The sequence below is a fragment of the Ictidomys tridecemlineatus genome, chromosome 15 (assembly GCF_052094955.1).
Source record: "Ictidomys tridecemlineatus isolate mIctTri1 chromosome 15, mIctTri1.hap1, whole genome shotgun sequence".
In the NCBI taxonomy this organism is placed as follows: Eukaryota; Metazoa; Chordata; class Mammalia; order Rodentia; family Sciuridae; genus Ictidomys; species Ictidomys tridecemlineatus.
The window spans coordinates 13,795,805-13,815,899 of record NC_135491.1 but is presented as its reverse complement, the minus strand read 5'-3'; the positions used below and the strand labels follow the sequence as shown (position 1 = coordinate 13,815,899).

The 20,095-nt window shown below is 53.0% G+C and overlaps 1 protein-coding gene across 4 annotated transcripts in view; it reads left to right on the top strand.

The window, feature by feature from the left end:
- The window catches only part of Sptbn4 (spectrin beta, non-erythrocytic 4), a 74,040-nt gene that overhangs the window by 11,369 nt on the left and 42,576 nt on the right, over window positions 1-20,095 (top strand). For all 4 annotated transcript variants that reach the window (XR_013430776.1, XM_078032054.1, XM_078032053.1 and 1 more), the window contains exons 3-14: window positions 4,362-4,513; window positions 5,553-5,726; window positions 9,382-9,473; window positions 10,497-10,577; window positions 12,588-12,703; window positions 13,576-13,688; window positions 13,777-13,964; window positions 14,038-14,155; window positions 14,409-14,567; window positions 15,340-15,642; window positions 16,175-16,325; window positions 18,551-19,487. Coding sequence is in view for 3 of the 4 variants with exons in the window: in XM_078032054.1 (XP_077888180.1) it covers window positions 4,362-4,513; window positions 5,553-5,726; window positions 9,382-9,473; window positions 10,497-10,577; window positions 12,588-12,703; window positions 13,576-13,688; window positions 13,777-13,964; window positions 14,038-14,155; window positions 14,409-14,567; window positions 15,340-15,642; window positions 16,175-16,325; window positions 18,551-19,487 (2,584 nt within the window). In the remaining variant the exon portion in view is untranslated. The remainder of the gene's footprint in view (window positions 1-4,361; window positions 4,514-5,552; window positions 5,727-9,381; window positions 9,474-10,496; window positions 10,578-12,587; window positions 12,704-13,575; window positions 13,689-13,776; window positions 13,965-14,037; window positions 14,156-14,408; window positions 14,568-15,339; window positions 15,643-16,174; window positions 16,326-18,550; window positions 19,488-20,095) is intronic.

The following is a 20,095-nucleotide window of genomic DNA, read 5'->3' as shown; positions in this document are numbered from 1 at the left end:
ACCTACTCCTAAAAATAAATATTAAAAAAAAGACATTAAGTTAGGTATTTGTAATTTTACTTTCTAATAGCCAATGCTAATGCCAAATCACAGATTCTGGCTAATAGTAAAGCCAAAGTGGAGCCATCTCCAGAGTGGAACCAGAATGAGAACGAATAGATGCAGGTTCGCGTCTGCTGGTGGCCAGCTATGTCAACTCAAGGTCATCACCCCTCTCTGGGCCTCTGTCTCCACATTTGTTAAAAGAGGGGTTTAGGCAAGATCTAAATTTCTTCAGTGGGTCCTGGATCCCTGGGTGCTTGGGATCTAGGCCTGAGGGGGACAGATCCATGACAGCCTTTTTGCTATGTAATTTGATTTCACTCCTGCCCAAAGAAAGTCCCTAGAGACCTACCCTGGGCCCCCTGGATGACAACTTCATCGAGGACAGTGGTGTGAGGTTCTGGTTTTTGTGATCACAATCTCCTTCGTGTGAAGCAGGGGTCAGGAGAGGAGATGCCCATGAGGCCAGGCAGGCCAGTTCATGAGAGAAGGAAGGGTCTCCCCAAAGGGGGCGGTGGCCTCAGCTCCGGGAAGGCAGCCTCGTTGGGCTATTAGTGGCTGCATCATGGGAAGAGGCCAAAAATCTGGATTTTTTGAAAAGACAAAATCTATTTTTAAATGTTGGCAACTGATCTACGTTTTTATACAACACAGTGGAGGAGGGCAAACAAATACGTCTCCAAGGGCCGTTCTGACCTAAGATGACACTGAATGTGAACTGTGTTGATGTGTCAGGCCACCATGGGGGGGATGTCTTTGTCCCTCAGGTACCTGCTGTAGGCCCAGGTAGGCTGCCCTGCTGTGAACGGGCTCCCCTCTGCTCAGAGACCCTCAGTCTTCCAGTTGGGTTTGTCCAGCAGCAGGACATTGGGGAGGAGATAGGAGTCAAGGGATTTATTACTCCCTGCTCTCTCTCTGCCTGACCGACTTCTGCCACTGCCTGCTTCCTCTCCCTCCATTCCAAGCTCCTACCAAGATGGCTGCCTCCCTCCCCTCTTCTCAGCCTCCCCCCTGCCCCAGTCCCTGGGAGGGGTCTCTCTGGCCCTAGTGGGTTCCCTCAGCCCTGCCCACCCCTCTGTAAATAGTCCCTTCATCAAACTCTCCTCAATTCCACCGCTTTGAGGGAAGCCATTTGCTTCCTGCCAGAACTCTAAATGACACAGTTACCTTTGGGTTGTCAAGACTCCAGGACAAATGACAACTGTCCTACTTTCGCCCTTGCACTCATATTGAGTGATTTTTGCCATTTACTTACTCTTCTCTATCGTGATGATCAGCCATCACAAGGAAAATAGATTTCCTTAGAATAAAGCTTTATTTACATATTTATTAAATTTATTCATTTATTTAATAGTTTGAGACTTGTACGAAGCAAAGGGATGATTACGCTTTCATTCATTGCTGGCTAAGGGGGAAAAGAAAGAGACTTCCATGTGAAATCATATGCTTGGCCATTGGTCTGGAGAAAGACTGAAAATGAAGACACCAAATAGGGTACCCCTGTGGGGTTGGCGGACTCTTCGTATCTGCCAGGGAGAAGAGCCTGGCACAGCTACTCCAAACGCTACCTGACGCCCCTAGGTCGAAAGAAATTAGAGCATCTCCCCATTAGCCAGCAATCTGGCCACTTGTGTGCACATTTCCAAAGGCTTTTTTTTTTTTTCTTTTTTCAAAAGGAGCCATGTGAGCATGTTGAGTGAGGGCGATCTGTTGCTGGGAGGAGGTTCAAGGTCGAGGGCAGCCTGGTTGTCCATCCCTGGGACTGGATCAAAGGTTGTGTACACACCGAGGTCCCCGCTATGGTCTGAATATAGCTGATCCTCTCTGAGACTCACGTTGGGACCTGGTCCTCCATGCAGCAGTGTAGAGGGGTAGCAGGGCGTTGACGAGGCGATGTGGTCCTTAAGAGAGATGATTGCCTTGCAGGGTGCATCGGCGCAAGACTGCAATCCCAGCAACTTGGGAGCCTGATACTGAGCATCTCAGAATGTAGCCCTTGTGGATAAAGAGGCACTAATGTATACCTGAGATAATTAAAAACTTATTTTCACCCCAGAATCTGTACCCAAATGTTCATGACAGTATTGTTCATAATAGCTAAAAAATGGAAGTAACCTAAATGGCTATTGTCGGCTGAATGGATAAAATGTAGATTATCCATACCATGGAATATTATTTGGCCTTGAGAATGAATATAATACTGATCCCAGATACAATATAGATGACCCTTTAAAACACTATGCTAAGCAAAAGAAGCTAGACACATGAAAAGGCCATATAATACATGATTTATTTATTTTTTTATAAATTTCTTTTTTAGTTTTAGGTGGACACAATATCTTTATTTTATTTCTGTGTGATGCTGAGGGTTGAACCCAGTGCCTCATGCAGGCTAGGTGAGCAGTCTACCACCGAGCCACAATCCCACCCCAATATACAACTTAATTTATAGGAAATTTCCAGAAGAGGCAAATCCATAGGGCAGAAAGTAGATTAGTGGTTGCCAGGGACCAGGGGAAGGAAAGGGGGAGTGAGTGCAAATAAGTCTGGGGTTTCTTTTTAGGGTAATGAAAACATTCTGATGTTAGTATTGATGGTCACATCACTCTGTGAATATACTAACGACTACTGACTTTACATGCTAAAAGGGAAAATTTTGTAGTATGTGAATTATAGCTCATAGTAAAGGTGTCATTAAAAAAAAACAAACAAACAAAAAAAAATCCCGAGCATGGTGGACCTAGCCTGTAATCCTAGCAACTCGGGATGCTGATATGGGGATTGCAAGTTCAAGGCCAGCCTCAGCAGTTTAGTGAGGCCCTAAGCAACTTAGCACAACTCTATCTTAAAATCCCTGATACTACTACTACTAATAATAATTTTTTAAAAGATAGTAAGAAGCTGGGCGCATGCCTATAATCCCAGTGGCTTGGGAGGCTGAGGCAGGAGGATCGGGAGTTCAAAGCCAGTCTCATCAATTTAGTGAGGCCCCCTACACAACTCAGAGAGGCTCTGTCTCTGGGGATGGGGCTCAGTGGTTAAGTGTCCCTGGGTTTAATCCCCAGTACAAAAAAAGAAAAAAAGCAAGAAAGATCCTGAGCAATTTCCTTATAAGTAAGCGAGGGAGAAGCTGCACATCCTTCCACTCCCCTTGCTTTGCGGGGGGGGGGGGGGGGGGGGGGGGAGAGGGGTGGTGGTGGTGGTGGTGGTGTGGTGGGGGGGGTGGTGGTGGCTGGATTTGTAGTCAGCTCTCCCATGACTGTTGCTGAATGATGTAGGAACCATTCCTGTCCTCTCGAGCAGCTTGGTCTAGCTTGTTCCTTCTTAGGCTTCACTTTCCCCCACCTGTCCATTCTGTCCTACTTTTAGTTTTTAATCAATCATCCAAGATGCCCCCCTCCTCCTCCCATTCCCCTGCTTCTGCCCTGGTCCAGTCTCATCTCTGTCTCCTGGGCCCTTCCCAATCTTCTCCCTGGGTTTCTGGCCGCCCTTCTTCCCCCCTCTGCTCTACTCCCCACGCAGCCACCTGAAACACACCTCTCATCCTTGCCTTCTGTTTTCATTGCTGTGACCAAAAGATGTGACCAGAGGAGGGAACACAGAGGAGGGAAAGTTTATTTGGGGCTCAAGGTTTCAGAGGTCTCAGCCCGTAGAAGGCCACCCCATAGCTCTGGGCCTGGGGAGTGGCAGAACATGGCAGGGGAAGGGCAGGGAGGAGGCAAACAGTCGGAACATGGCCATCAGGAAGTAGGGAGGGCTAGCTCTGCTCACCAGGGTGAAATACAAACCCCAGAGGCGGCCCCAGTGACCTGCTTCCCCCAGCCACACCCTGTGGGCCCACAGTCCCGCCGCTGTAATCCATAGCAGTGGATTAACTCACTGATCAGGTGAAGGCTCTCACCGCCTGGTCACGTCGGCTCTGAATTTCTTGTATGGGCTCACACATGAGCTTTTGGGGGACACTCCATTTTGGGAGACAACACCCTCCCCTTCCTTAACCTACACAGCTCTGCAGCTTTCACTGATGTGTTTTTCTGAACAGGAGTAGAAAGGCTACTCAAATATTGAATGAACCAACGAATGACTAGGGCCACCTATGGTGGCAAAACAGGTGCCAGTGGCAACTCATGAAAACTTTGAAGGACAGGGACCTTCTTGCTACGTGGGCAGCCCAGGGTAGGGGAAGGCGTCCTAGGCTGGAGGAGCTGCCTGTGCCCACACCTGGGCTTGGACAGGGGTTGGCCAGTGGTGGGGGTGGGAAACGGGGAAGGGAAGCTGCGGCCCCTGGGGAGCGGGGCTCATCAAGGCCTGTTCTCCAGACGAGCGGGAGGCCGTGCAGAAGAAAACCTTCACCAAGTGGGTGAACTCGCACCTCGCCCGCGTGGGCTGCCACATCGGGGACCTCTATGCGGACCTCCGGGATGGCTTTGTGCTGACTCGGCTCCTGGAAGTGCTGTCGGGGGAGCAGCTGGTGAGGCCCTGAGGGGCTGGGGAAGGGGGAGGGGTCTGGGGTCTCACCGTGGGGCTTGGACATGGCTGGATTCTAAGGGGCTCAGCTAAGGGCCTGGAAGAACACCGTGGAAGGGCACTGTGGGTGAGAGGCGCCTTGATTCTGATGGGAAGGGCTGTGGCGCAGGGGTGGAGCTTGGAATGGAGGAGCCTGGGATCCCGTCCGACTAGCAGGCAGTGGTTCAGCGGAGGAACCCAATCGCCAGGAGTGGGGCCATGCTGGGGCTCCATCCAAGGGAGCAGGCTAGTGACGAAGGAGGAGATTTATTAGAAGGCACCGCCAGGGTTATTAGATTGCCAGGGGCAGGGCCATCAGGGCACCACTCAGTTGTGATGTCAGTGGATGAGGGCGCAGCGATCTGAAGCTGGAGGCAGGGTTCGATGGCAGGGTGAGACCTAGCCCTGGGGGTCTGGGGGTGCAGACCGCATTGCATGGGTTTGGCTTGTTGTATGGGCTGGAGTTGAGTTTCTGGGATTGGATGGGGCTCCATCTCAAAAGGTGGGGTTCTGATGGGGTTGAGATTCACTGAAGAACTAGGGCCCGGAGCTGGCAGTGTCAAGGATTAGAGCTGCAGAGCAGCACGCGCCTTTGGAAGGAACAAGGGGAAGAGTCCTGGATTGAGTCGGAGCTGGGTTGGAATGGACGTAGCTCTAGACAGGGGCCTGAAAGGGAGGCAATAAAGGATGTGGTCACAGGATTACTGGAAACTCTTGTGAATGGGTGCAGCCATCCAGTGGAAGGGGCGGGGCTTCACGACGAGGGGTGTGGCTATCAGGTTGGAAGTGAGAGTTAGGGGAAGAGATGAGGTCAGGCATGAGAGGAGGCGACCCTTGAAGGGCTCTGGCTATGAGAAGAAATAGAAAGACTAGGGCCTGGATCTTAGAGAAGATGAAAGGGCGTGGCCTGGTCTTGAGCCCCGGGGGCGTGGCTATGTGAGAGGCGGGGCGAGGGTGCGTGACCCTGGGCCAGGCCCGCTTTGCCCAACGCCTTGCTCCTCCAGCCGAGGCCCACACGGGGCCGCATGCGGATCCACTCGCTGGAGAACGTGGACAAGGCTCTGCAGTTCCTCAAGGAGCAGCGTGTGCACCTGGAAAACGTGGGCTCGCATGACATCGTGGACGGGAATCACCGACTCACGCTGGGGTTGGTCTGGACCATCATCCTGCGCTTCCAGGTGATCCCCCAGTAACCCCTGCCCAGTCTGCCCCTCCCCCAGGGCTTAGGAGCGCATCCCCCACCCCTTTACCCAATCCTCCCAAAGCATTTCTAATATGTTCCAGGAGGTAGGGATGAAAATAATGAAAAAAATGTCATTACCACCCCTTCAATGTGATCATCATTTCTGTATTGTTCATTCTAGGGACCGTGCTAAGCACTTGACATTTAATTCACACAGCAACCCATAAATTAGGTCCTATTCATTATTCCATTTTACCAATGAGATAACCTATAGGTGAAGTCATATACTCAAAGTCACAGGTATTGTGTGGGATTGGAGTCGTAGTTCAGAGCCGCACAATCTTTTTTTTTTTATAATTTTATTTTTTTATTGGTTGTTCACAACATTACAAAGCTCTTGACATATCAGAGCCGCACAATCTTTTGATGTTGCTGTTGCTGTAGATGGACAGAATACCTTTATTTTATTTATTTTTATGTGGTACTAAGGATCGAACCCAGTGCCTCACACGTGCTAGACCCAGATCCACACAATCTTGCTTCAGTTCAGAAAGAAAAGACAAATTTTTCACTTTTATGGAGCTTACATTGTAATAAGGGGGACATATGATAAATACATAAATAGACAAGACATGCGTAGGAAAAGATAACTCTAGGCAGAGGAGAAATATTTTTTGGGGGGAGTACTGGGGATTGAACTCAGGGGCCCTGGACAACGGAGCCACATCTGCAGCCCTATATTTCGTATTTTACTTAGAGATGGGGTCTTGCTAGGTTGCTTAGTGCTTCACCATTGTTGAGACTGGCTCTGAACTCTGTATCTTCCTGCCTCAGCCTCCCAAGCCGCTGGGATTACAAGCCTGCACCACTGCACCCAGCTGGCAGAGGAGAATTTCAAAAAGCTTTGCAGAAAAGAATAAATTACTACAAATCAGTAACAGAAATATAAATATAAAATATCAGGTTGGTGTTGCGATTTTAGACATGGTAGTCAGAAAAGTGCTGGCTGAGAAGCTGATGCTGAATGACAGAAGAGGAAGGGAAAGACAGGCGCAGTGGCGCACGACGGTGCTTCCAGCAACTCAGGAGGCTGAGGCAGGAGGATGGAGAGATTGAGGCCGAGTTCAGCAATTTAGACCCTGTCTCAAAATTAAAAAGTAAAAAAGGGCTGGGGAGAAAGTTCAATGGTCAAGTGCCCCTGGGTTCAGTCTCCAGTTCCAGAAAAAAGAAAGCAAGAGAAACAAATCAGGAAACCGTGAAGGGAGAAGGCATTCTGGGCAGGGGGCGAAACAGATGCGAAGGCTCTGAGGAGGGAACCGCTTGGCATGTTGGAAGTACCAAAGGAAGAGCAGCGTGGCTGGGGAGGAGAGGCAAGGGGGAGGCAGGGAGGAAACGCGGTCAAGGGCAGGGGTGGTGATTTGTGGTAGTGATTTGGGTTTTAGTCGTTTAGAGACAGGGAACCATTGGAGAGTTTTATCCAGGGGAAATGCGTAATCAGATTTAGAAACATCCCCCTGGGTTGGAGGTGGTCATCCAAGTTGGTGGCCAAGAGCCCAGGGAAGAGACTAGATCTAGACCAGGGTGGGGTATAGGGAAGTAAGGGGGGGCAGGAGGGGAGGACACTTGGAAGATGGAGTGGAGGAGCCATAGGGAAGGGAAGGGGAGAGGTGTCCAGGACCCCATGGCCTGCTAGATGCTCTGGCCTGGGGACCAGGGAATGGTAAGGCTGCACTGGGACAGGACAGGAAGGAGGAGCAGGTTTGGGGAAGATACCGAGGCCCGTCTGGGACACGGTAGCTGTGGATCTCAGAATTCAGGGGGAGGAGGGATTCCATCGGGCCGTGGTATCCTGGGATGGAACTCAGAGGACAGGCAGGGGCTGGAGGTGGGTATGGATGTCCGTGCAGAATGGGGGAATGAGACTGGGGGCAGGTCACAGCTGGTGGCTACAGCCCTGCAGCAGGTCTGGAATCCAGGAATCTTGAATCCCACCTGAGGCTCTAGAACCTGCTCTAGATTCTCTGCCACTAGTGCTTTACCCAACAGCGGCGGAGTGGGATGCCGCAGCAAACAGAATAGATAAACGTGGCCTCTGACAGTCCCTGAGCTTTCACCGGTCAGTGGGAGGTGGTAAACCTCCTGAGTAAATGAAATGCGGGGGTGGGGTGGAGGTAACAGAGCTGGTGAGGAAGATGCAGGATCTGGATGTGTGTTGAGGTTTAAAACTAAGTGGCCAGCAAAGGCCTCCGTGAGCCGGTGATATTTTAGTAAAGACCTGAGGGGGAGGGGGGGTGCATGCTGTAATTCTAGAAGCTTGGGAGACTGAGGGAGGAGGATCCCAAGTTCAAAGGCAGCCTCAGCAACTCAGTGAGATCCTATCTCTGAATAAAATATGAAAAAGGGTTGGGGATGGGGCTCAGTGGTTAAGTGCCCCTGGGTACAATCCCCAGTACCAAAGATTGGTGGTGGGGGTAGGGGAAGACTTGAGGGAGAGGAAGAGCCAGGTGTGAAGCCTGTAATCCCAGTCACTCGGGAAAGCTGAGACAAAAGGATTAGTAGTTCAAGGGCAGCTTGGGCAACTTGGTGAAACTCTATATCAAAATAAAATAAAAGAGTGGGGATGTAGCTCAGTGGTAGAGTTCTTGCCTACCATGTGCAAGGTCTTGAGGTCAAATCCCAGCACTGAAAAAAACCACAAAAACAAAACAAAACAAAACAAAAAACCCTTAAAGTACAAACGAAAGACCTGAGATGGACGTGGGGACACACACCTGTAATTCCAGATGCTTAGGAGGCTGAGGCAGGAGGATCAAGAGTTCAAAGCCAGCCTCAGCCACTTAGCCAGGCTGTAAGCAACCTAGGGAGATCCTGTCTAAAAATAAAAAAATAGGGGCTGGGGCTGGGGTTGTGGCTCAGCGGTAGAGCACTCACCTAGCACAGGTGAGGCCCTGGGTTTCATCCTCAGCACAACATATAAATTAATAAATAAAATAAAGGTCTAGTTTCCAACTACAACTAAAAAAAAAATATTTAAAAAAATAAAAAATAAAAAGTGCTGTGGATGTGGCTCCGTGGTTAAGCACCCCTGGTGCCTCAAACAAACCAAAACACCTGAAGGAGGAGTGAGCTGTGCAGGGATTTGTGGATTTCGGGGAAAGGATGTTCCAGGCAGAGGGAGGAGCCGTGTGCAGACACCGAGGTTGGAGACCTGGTGAGCTGGCGAGGAGGGGGGGGGGCTGTGGGGTGGAGGGACTGTGGAGGACCGGCCCAGCCTGAGCAGGGAGAGGTCAGGAGGCCTTCCCTGTCCCCTGAGTGGAAGGCGCCTCAGAAGGCTTTGAGGGGCCCCCTCTCCCTGCCATGTTGGGCAGAAGCTGTGGCCCAGGGCCAGGGAGATTAGGATGAAGGCCACCACACTAGCTCAGGTGGGACAGAGTGGCAGCTTAGATCAGGACAGTGGCCTGGATCTGGAGACCTGAGCCCCTGCCCCCAGTTGTGTCTCTCCTGGCTCACTCCAGAGCTCACACTCCTGAACCCCCACCTCGTCCCCGCGCCCCTTGTCACCTGCCACTCTCCCTGATAGCAACATGGCCGGGGATCTGGCAGTCTCCAGCCCTGCAGGCCCTAGGAGCCTTTTCTTTGTGTCCTTCCAGATTCAGGTCATCAAAATTGAGACCGAGGACAACAGAGAGACGCGCTCGGCCAAGGACGCTCTGCTCCTGTGGTGCCAGATGAAGACGTCTGGGTGAGCCCTCCTCAGGGGCAGGCCAGCCTCTGGGGTTCCTTTCAGACAAGAGCTTAAGGTGGAAGTGATGACCTGAGCGTCAAAACTGACAGTGAAACTGGTGAACTGGTAGAAAGGCCTGTCCGCCTCTCTCAGCTGGTCAAACAGCCGAAGGTCAGGTTCAAGTGTGGAACTCCCAGGCTCCTTAGAGAGACGTGCAGGAAACTGGGGGGCTGAGGGCTGGGGATGGGCCCAGGGGTAAAGTGCTTGTCCGGCCTGCATGAGGCCCTGGGTTCAAATCTACAAGCACGCGCGCGCGCACACACACACACACAACCACACACACATACACACATTTACACACCCACAAGCGGGGGGGGGGGGGGGGCTGTCCCTGACCTCTGCCTTCTCTCTCTTTCCCCTTCTCATCCGGCCCCTCTGGAGATTTCACGGTCACCTGCATAGCGCCCCTGCCCTGTGTGCAAGCTCTGGCCACCAGACCCCTGAAATCAGCCACCCCTCCATCTGGGAGGGCACTGCCAGGCTCATGCAGCCTGGGCAGCCACGTTCAGGGTCCTGGGAGATGGTGGGGATGGGCACAGGCTCTAGTGGGCATGTTCCCTTAGGTCCCGGCCTTCTGTCCTACGGGATGGACAGTGGCCTGAAACTCAGGTGCCTTCTGGAGAGGAAGGCGGCCAGGCAGGGTGGGTGGAGCTGCGCTTTGTTTGGCTGTCATCCCATCCTTCTATGATGCCCTTTGTTTGCTCCCTGTTCTCCGGGGCCCACCCCCCTCTCCCCCTCCCTCCCTCTCTCCCTCTTCCCTCTCCCCCTCCCTCCCTCTCTCCCTCTTCCCTCTCCCCCTCCCTCCCTCTCTCCCTCTTCCCTCTCTTCTTACCTCCCTTTGCCTCCTTTTCTCTGCCCTCCTGTCTGCTCATCTCCCCGTCTCTTCCCATCCATCTCGCCTGTCCTTCCTGTCTGTGTGTCCATCCATCCGTCTTTCCACATCCTCGCTCCCTCTCTCCTGACTCTTTCCCTCTCTGCCAGTTACCCCGAGGTAAACATCCAGAATTTCACCACCAGCTGGCGGGACGGCTTGGCCTTCAATGCCCTCATTCATCGGCACAGGTACCAGCTGGCTTGGGGCAGAACGGTCCCGCCCTGCACCCTACCCCGTGTCCCCACAACTGCTGCGCACAACTGCACACACAGAGGGCTCGTCCCTCCACCTCTTGGCATGCAAACACACTTACTTCCTTTTATGTATGTGCCTTTCACATTTTCACACAGGTATACACACATACACACACACACACTCCTACTAGGCCACATACCCTATCAACATGTGTGCTGTTGCACAGAATGTGCACACAAATGTAGTTGCCGAAGCACACACACAAGCAGCCAGAACCTACTGCTTAGATGTCCCAGAGTGGGGAGCTCATGATGTTGTGGTCTGTCCATTCTGGTGTTTATGCAGTGCCTTCCCCATCAGAAAGTCCCTCCTCAAGTGGTACATATACACAATGGAACATTACTCAGCCATAAAAAAGAATGAAGTTATGGCATTTGCCAGTAAATGGATGGAACTGGGAAATATCATGTGAAATAAGCCAATCCCCAAAACCCAAAGGCCAAATGTTTTCTCTGTTACGTGGATGCTAACACACAATAAGGGTGGTGTGGTAAGGAAGAATAGAGGTACTTTGGATTAGCAAAGGAGAATGAAGGGAAGGGAGGGGGGTGGGATAGGAAACATAGTAGAATGGATTGGCTGTTACTATCCTATGTGCATTTATGATTCCACGACCAATGGAACTCTCCATTATGTATGCCCAGAAGAATGAGCAGTTACACTCCGTATGTGTATCATATGTCAAATACATTCTACTACCAGTATCACTAATAAGGACAAATATAAAATATTTAAAAAATGAGCGCCAGAGCCCCCTTCCTGGTTCTTGCACACTCACATATTCATACCTCAGGGCTCGGCCCAAACTGGCTGAGGGTCAGGCACCCAAAAAGTTACTCCATGTCAAGATCATCTCCATGACAGATTGGGAAACCGAGGCCAGAGGCTGGGAGGAGCTTGCTCATGTGTGGCAGAAGCCAGTGCTCACCTTCTCCTGCTGGGACCACATGTTCCCTCAAACCCTCGTCTCTCACGTGGACACATGCTCATCTGCACGGGGAGGCCCTCGCTGCCCCACGGAAACTCACAAGCTGTAACCTGGGTCATGCTAACAACATTCACCCAGCGCTGTCTCTATACCAGGCATTGTTCTCGTGCTCTTCACCAAGTCATTGAGCAGTTAAAGACCCTACAAGGTCTTTGCTCTTATTATTATCATTGGGGGGTGGGTACTGGGGATTGAACTCAGGGGCCCTCAGCCACTGAGCTACCTCCCAGCCCTGTTTTGTATTTTATTTAAAGACAGGCTCTCACTGAGTGGCTTAGTGCCTCACTGTTGCTGAGACTGGTTTTGAACTCATGATCCTCCTGCCTCAGCCTCCCAGTCGATGGGATTACAGGCAAGTGCCACCACACCTGGTTGGCCTCTGCTATTATTATTCATATTTTGCAAATGAGAAAACCAAGACACAGGGAAATGAGGCACATGCCCAGGTGACAGTGAAGATGTGACCAAACTGGGGCTCAAATACCAACAGGCTGGCTCCAGACCTCACCCTTGTAATCACCACACAATAGTGTATATTAACATATGTAGGTAGGCGAGTGTTTGGCACATGTACATGGCCATCACGTGACCCCCGTCAGGGCTGAAGGCATTTGCATTGTTGGGTAGTTTCACACACAGGCAGGTGCCATGTGGGCTCAGTCTATTCCAAGAGCACAAGGGCTGACCCACCACACACCTGTGCACACAGGCCAGCTCACTCGTGTCCAGTGACGAATGCAAACACACACACACACACACACACACACAGGTTCGCAGGTGGCTCACACACAGGAAGTGCTGCACAGTTCTGTCCCAGCACGCACAGCTTTGCCCTTTGCTGGTGTCCCCACTCCCGCCCCTCACCCACGGTGGGTCAGACGAGGATACTCTTCACTTGCTTGCCCACTGGCCCTGGAGGCCCCCTGCTGCCTGCCCGCTCTGTGTCCCCGCCCAGGCCTGACCTTGTGGACTTTGGCAAACTCACCAAATCCAACGCCAACTACAACCTGCAGAGAGCCTTCCGCACAGCTGAGCAGCACCTGGGGCTGGCGCGTCTGCTGGACCCCGAAGGTGAGTCCTGCATGACCCCAGCCCAGGCTGCTGCTTTGGAGGACGCCCAACTCCATGGCTACCTTCATCCCAAGTCCTAAGGCCATTCCAAATCCACCGCCCTCCCCAAGCCTTCCCCTTCCTCACCTCCAGCCTCTCCCCTTTCCCATACCCACACCTCTCCCTCTCTCTGTCCTCAACCCCAGCCCCATCCCATCCCATCCCAACTAACTCCTCTTCTCCCCATCACCAGTTTTCTACCCAACCTCGTCCTCAACCATCTCCCCCAGGCCCGACCCCCCTTTTTCCCCATCCCAGTTCCAAACCCAACACCATCTCTGATCCAACCCAATCCTCCTACCCCATTTTCAAAATTGTCCCCATCCTCCAGCACGTCTTCAAATTCCAACTCCATTCCTACTCCCCGATCCAGTGCCTATCTAGTCTGATCCACAGCTCGACTTCTTCCCCAATCTCCGTCTCTTCTCATCCCTTCCCCGACTTCAGCCTCACTCCCAGTCTGTGGTCACTCCCAACACCAACCCTGGCTCCGAGGTAATGGCCGCTCCCTTTTCCTGAGCATCGACTGTGTGCCGAGCACAGGCTGGGGGATGTTATCAGAACTGTTCCCTTTCGTCCTCTTGCTGCCTGGCTCGGAGAATTGAACACGCAGAGAAGTCAAAGTCACTTTCCCTAAGTCACATTGAGAAGTAGTGATCGGGGCTTGATGACCCCAGAATGCACGGTCTCGGTGGGTCCTCTACCCTCTGCCTCTGAGAGCTGCACTCTGTGCTCAGAGCCTGGCACATTGGGCAGATACGAACACCGAGCAACAGAGATCCCAAGGTCACACACCTAGAAAAAGTCATTATCATGCCCCCCCCGCCCCCCAGACGTGAACATGGAGGCTCCCGATGAGAAGTCTATCATCACCTATGTGGTCTCTTTCTACCACTACTTCTCCAAGATGAAGGCCCTGGCTGTGGAGGGGAAGCGGATTGGGAAGGTACGAGAAGGCAAGGGGTGGGGTAGGTGGGACCCCAGCCGGGGGAACGTGTGGGATGAGGCTGACGGAGACTCCTTTGCCGGGTCAGGTGCTGGACCAGGTGCTGGAGGTGGGCAAGATCATAGAGCGCTACGAGGAGCTGGCGGCTGAGCTGCTGGCTTGGATCCACCGCACCGTGGGCCTCATCAGCAACCAGAAGTTTGCCAACTCGCTGAGTGGGGTGCAGCAGCAGCTGCAGGCTTTCACGGCCTATTGCACCCTGGAGAAGCCCGTCAAGTGAGATCCAGCACAGAACGGGGGTGGCGGCTAGAAGGCTCAGGACAAGGCCACTGAGCTCATGCCCCTTCAGGTTTCAGGAAAAGGGGAACTTGGAGGTACTGCTCTTCAGCATCCAGAGCAAACTGCGTGCCTGCAACCGTCGCCTTTTTGTGCCTCGGGAGGGCTGTGGCATCTGGGATATTGACAAGGTGAGGTTGTGGATGGAGGAGAGAACCAAGATTGCTTTGTATAGTTGTATATGTTGTGCACTACTCAAGGGAGGCATAACATTGTAGATAATATGGATGGTCTATTATTCTGACAATTTTCCATGAGGAAGCAACATATTTTTCATAAAGTTGCCATAGATATATTATGAATGGTCTCAGTCAGAGAAGGAGGCCCATTAAACTGGGGGGAGTTGTTGAAATATGACTGCCTGCCTCCTCTTGTCTCCTCTAGGCATGGGGCCAACTGGAGAAGGCAGAGCATGAGCGGGAGGCTGCCCTACGGGCTGAGCTGATCCGGCAGGAAAAGCTGGAACTCCTGGCCCAGAGGTTCGACCACAAGGTGGCCATGAGGGAGAGCTGGCTGAATGAGAACCAGCGCCTGGTCTCTCAGGTACAGGTGTAGGGCTTGGCTCCGGGGGAAAGGGAGGGAGGATGGGCTGATGTCTCTGTGACTAGAAAGGGAGACTTGATCTCCTAAGCAACAGGGAAGGGCTGGTTCAGTCTCTTAGGTGACAAATGAGGGCAGGCAGGGAATCCTGAGTGAATGGTGGGTAAAGGGAGGGAATTTGATCTCCAAGGTAACAGGAGAGTGAGGCTGGTCTCCAGGGTAACTAGAGGGGAACAGAATTCATCTCTTTGGAAATAGGGGAAGTGTTTAACTCAGCTCAGAAGTGAGAAGGGAGGTTGTATCTGTTGCCCAGGGTAACTAAGGAGGGTAGAACTGGTTTCCTAAGTAACAGAATAGCGTAGACCTGGTCCCCAGTCTCCAGAACAATGGAAACATGGGGTCTGTTTCCTGGGTAACAAGTTGGGGTTAGAAATGTAACAGGGAAGGGTGGGATGGGTCTCCAGGGCAAATGGAAAGGTAGGCTGGTGTCTAGAGTAAGAGGGGAGGATAGGACTGATCTCCAAGGTAGAAGGGGAAGTGGCACTGAGTTTGGGGGTAACTAGAGAGGGTTTGGCTGTTTCTCTGGGTGACAGAGAAAGGTGGGACTGGTCTCCAGGGTAACTGGGAAAGGTTGGCTGGTCTCTAGGGTAATGAGGCAGGCAGACCTGGTCCCTCTAGAGCAATGAAGGGGAGAGGTTCCAGGGTCTCTCAGGGTCAAGGTAACAGGTGGCCTGCTGAGGCAGCAAAGGTGAGAGTCTGGCCTACACTGCCCCAGGACAACTTTGGGTATGAGTTGCCAGCAGTGGAGGCAGCCATGAAGAAGCACGAAGCGATTGAGGCGGACATTGCAGCCTACGAGGAGCGGGTGCAGGGTGTGGCAGAACTGGCCCAGGCATTGGCAGCTGAAGGCTACTATGATGCCCGGCGAGTGGCAGCCCAGCGTGACAGCGTCCTGCGTCAGTGGGCCCTGCTGACTGGGCTGGTAGGTGCCCGGCGGACCCGACTGGAGCAGAACCTGGCCCTGCAGAAGGTTTTCCAGGAGATGGTCTACATGGTGGACTGGATGGAGGAGATGCAGGTGAGAGTGAGGCCGGGCATGGGGGTGGGTGCCAGGAGCACAGGGAGGGGTGTAGACCCTGAAAGGATTGGCAGAGAGGTCGAGATGGAGGGGGAGAGGGAAAGCCAGGAAAGGAAGAAGAGAGAGAGAGACAGAAATGGAGAAATCCAGGAACGGGGACAGATTAATCCAAAGGGAAATAGTGACCTTTTGGGAGAGAGAAAAAGAGGGAAGCAGAGAGAGATAAAGATGAAATGACAAAGATAAAGACACGGGAGTGGAGACAGAGTGGGAGATGGAGCAGAGAGAGACGGAGAGACAGAGAGAGGAAGGCAGAGACAGGACACTGGGACAGAGATGGAGCCTAGAAATGTGGAGATGACGCGAAATGAAAGCATTGAGAAAGAGAGTCAGGCAGACAGGGGACAGCAGCCACAGGGAGCACGAGACAGAGATCAGAGTTCCAGACAGCGGGTCGGGCAGCAGAGGGCTGGCGGTGGTGCAGGGACAAGGCCAGTCAGAAGTGTGTGTGTGACACTGCCCTCACTTGCAGGCTCAGCTGCTGTCCCGGGAGTGTGGGCAGCACCTGGTGGAGGCGGACGACCTGTTGCAGAAGCATGGCCTGCTGGAGGGGGACATCGCTGCCCAGAGCGAGAGGGTGGAGGCTCTCAATGCTGCAGCCCTGCGTTTCTCCCAGCTGCAGGGTGAGTCCGGGGTCGGGGACGGGATGGAGACTCACAGGATGGTGCCAACAGAGGCAGTGATGACTTCTGAAAGGCGGAAACAAGGAGTGAGTGAGCATCTGAATGGAGGTGAGGGCCACACACTGTTAGGAAAATCTAGCAAAAGGTCCAAGGAGAGCCTTGGCCCACTGAATTCTATCCCCATTGCTCAGCCAGTCATCGTGGTATCAGTCCCCTCAAAGACTTGGCCTGAGAAAGAAGATGCAGGGTATGGATGCTGATGGGCAAAACCAGGACTGGCTCTAGAAGGTTCCCAGTTGGGTCTTTGCATCGGCCACGGGGAACCCTGGGACATCTCATTAAGAGAGTGCTACAGGGGCTTGCTGGTAGGCTCTGGGCTTGGGTTAGGTGACTTGAAGGTGACTCAATGCAGTGTGTTTTGCTGTGAACCGAAAGCTGTCAGGACATGGGGGAATCAAGTGGTCCAGATCTTAATCATTTTGCCTGAACCGTGGGAGGAACAGAAGGAGAGTGCACCTGATCGGTGGTGGTTATTCGCCTCAGTGGGGCAAGGGAGATACGTGGTCACTTTTGTGGTTTGCTCTGTGATTTGGGTTTTGTCTGTGGCCAGGCATGACTGTGACGTGGGCTTGGTTTTGTCCCACTCCCTGCCATCACAGATGGCCTTGTCTGATTGTGTTCTGCGAGATTCCTGGTACTCGTCGGCTGGCTGTGGTGCTGAGGGTTTCTAACCCACCTGGGGCCATGTCACATCCTAAGAACAAACGTTGAGGTTTCCTTCCAAGCCCAGGAGAGGATCTCCCCATTTTGGCTTAGCCCCCACTCACCGGCATCCCACCCCCAGGGGAGGCTGTTGTGACCTTCTTTGTCTGAAGGATGTTTGTCCCAGGAAGCTCCTGTCATTCTCCTTTTGGAATTTCAAGTAGCATTGAGAAGGCAGCAGTGTGGAGCACAGCTGTCCCCATGCCTGGAGGCAGCCCTGCCTGATTTGTGGTCCAGAGTGTGATCTCTGATTAGCCATTTGTTACCTGGTCATCAGCAAGCTGTTTCTCTCCCTTGAGCCTCAGTTTCCCTCTCTATAAAATGGAATCAGCAAGGATACTGGTCCCTTAGGATGGCTGTGAGGATCAAGTGACTACGTATCAGAGTAAGGGCTGGATACATGGAAGGGGTGTTGCTTTAACTGTTGTTCAGTCAGATGCTGTGACATTTGCAAACATCAGTGAATGTCCATAACTACAGAAATGCTGCATTCCATCTAGGGCACTGTCTCCCACACTGTTTTGACTCCCTTATTATCTAGAGTTCACACAAATGCACACACTGATACAAAAGTTTTATAAAACAATACAGAACTAGCTGAGCATGGTGGCACACACCTGTAATCCCAGCAATTCAGAGGCAGAGGCAGAAGGATCACAAATTCAAAGCCAGTCTCAACAACTGAATGAGACTCTGTCTCAAAATTCAAAAAAATAAAATAAAATAAAGAGGGCTGGGGATGTAGCTCAAATAAAGTACTCCTGGGTTCAATCCCCAGTGCCAATGATATTAATAATAATCATCATTATTATTATTCAATACTTCTCCTTACCTTGTGTGTTGAATCCTGATTTTGTTTATTTGTTCTATTCTAATCCACTAAAGAAAGGTTGGCTATGACTCATTATATAAATTTCAGAGTTGTCTAGTTACAAACCAGAGATCCAAGAGGAAGATTTTTTTTCTGAAATATTCCAGAAAAAAAGGAAAGTTGAGGTCATCACTGGGGTTAGTAGATAAAGCAACAGAGACTTAGAGAACCCAGAAACATGGTTTAAGAGCAAGAAAGTTTCCTTTGGCCCAGCTCCGATGGAAACACAATTTACTCTCTAATATAAAAATCTGAGATGCTCAGAATCCACCCATCATTCAGCCATATGTCACCCTTTTACTAGGCTGCAACTGGGCTCCCACCTGTGATGGACAGAGGTGGGAATGACCCAAGAAAGCTCCCAATCAGTGAGAGGGACCAAGTCAGGCTGGGATGCGGGGAGCAGAGAAGACTAAAAGTTCAGAGGACGTGCTTGCACCAACCGTGGGGTTTCAAGATAGTCACCTGAAGGAGGGGAGGCGTGACATGGCCACTGAGGAAATCACGCCAAGGGCAGGTTAGGTAGCCCCCACCGCACCACCTCCCTTTAGGCTGGTGCTCAACTTGGGACCCTCCCCTTCTCCTGGCCCAGGCTACCAACCCTGCGACCCGCAGGTCATCTGCAACCGCGTGAACCACGTGCACGGCTGTCTGGCGGAGCTGCAGGAGCAGGCGTCGCGGCGTCGCGCGGAGCTGGAGGCTTCGCGGAGCCTGTGGGCGCTGCTGCAGGAGCTGGAGGAGGCAGAGAGCTGGGCCCGGGACAAGGAGCGCCTCCTGGAGGCCGCGGGCGGCGGCGGCGGCGGCGGGGCAGGCGCGGCGGGTGGCGCACACGACCTGTCCAGCACCGCGCGCCTTCTGGCGCAGCACAAGATCTTGCAGGGCGAGCTAGGCGGGCGGCGGGCGCTGCTGCAGCAGGCCCTGCGGCGTGGCGAGGAGCTGGCTGCGGCCGGCGGCTCCGTGGGCCCGGGCGCAGAGACCGTGCAGCTGGCGGGTCTGGCGGAGCGTGCGGCGAGCGCACGGCGCCGCTGGCAGCGACTGGAGGAGGCGGCGGCGCGGCGCGAGAGGCGGCTGCAGGAGGCGCGGGCCCTGCATCAGTTTGGCGCCGACCTTGACGCACTGCTGGACTGGCTCCGCGACGCTTACCGCCTGGCAGCCGCCGGCGACTTTGGTCACGACGAAGCGTCCAGTCGCCGCCTGGCACGCCAGCACCGCGCTCTCACCGGGGAGGTGGAGGCGCATCGCGGGCCGGTGGGCGGCCTGCGGCGCCAGTTGGCGACACTGGGGGGCGCCAGCGGGGCCGGACCTCTGGTGGTGGCACTACAGGTGCGTGTGGTAGAGGCCGAGCAGTTGTTCGCCGAGGTGACCGAGGTGGCCGCACTGCGGCGCCAGTGGCTGCGGGACGCGCTCGCCGTGTACCGAATGTTCGGGGAGGTGCACGCGTGTGAGCTGTGGATCGGTGAGAAGGAGCAGTGGTTACTCGCCATGCGTGTGCCCGACTCGCTGGACGACGTGGAGGTGGTACAGCACCGGTGAGCACGCGCTTGTGGCACTTCCGGGTTCCTGTCCCCGCTGCGACCTCCCTGGGGTCCACAGTGAACACATTCTCTCAGGTGGAACCAGAGGTTCCAACCTCAGCTTCACCCTTAACCAGCCTTTTGACAGTTCTGGAACTCACCCAACCTCTCTGAGCCTGTTCGCCCATTTGTAAAATGGTGTTGAGGATAGTCCTATGTCACAGGCTCATGATGAACAGGAAGCACATACACACCTATGAAACACTTAGCCAGTGCCTGGGGGACAGGGAATACCCACCCACAGCATTTGCTATTGTTACTATGAGGTTATATTCACCTGGCATGAAATTACCCACCTGAAGTCCTCCAGAGACGCGCCACCTCAGCCTGCCCCTGGGACTCCCGTTGTCGCTGCACAAATGTCATCTCTAGCTAATCAAATAGCTCCAACCTCTGTCACTTTTGCTTCTTTCACTTGCTTTACACTTTACACTTCATCACAGCACCCCCACACACACACATGTCACACTCTGATTTGTGCTGACTTAGTCACCAGCATTAAATTCGTGGGTGAATGAGGCCTGTTCTCCCTCTGTCTCTCTCAGCCTCCTGTCCATCCTTCC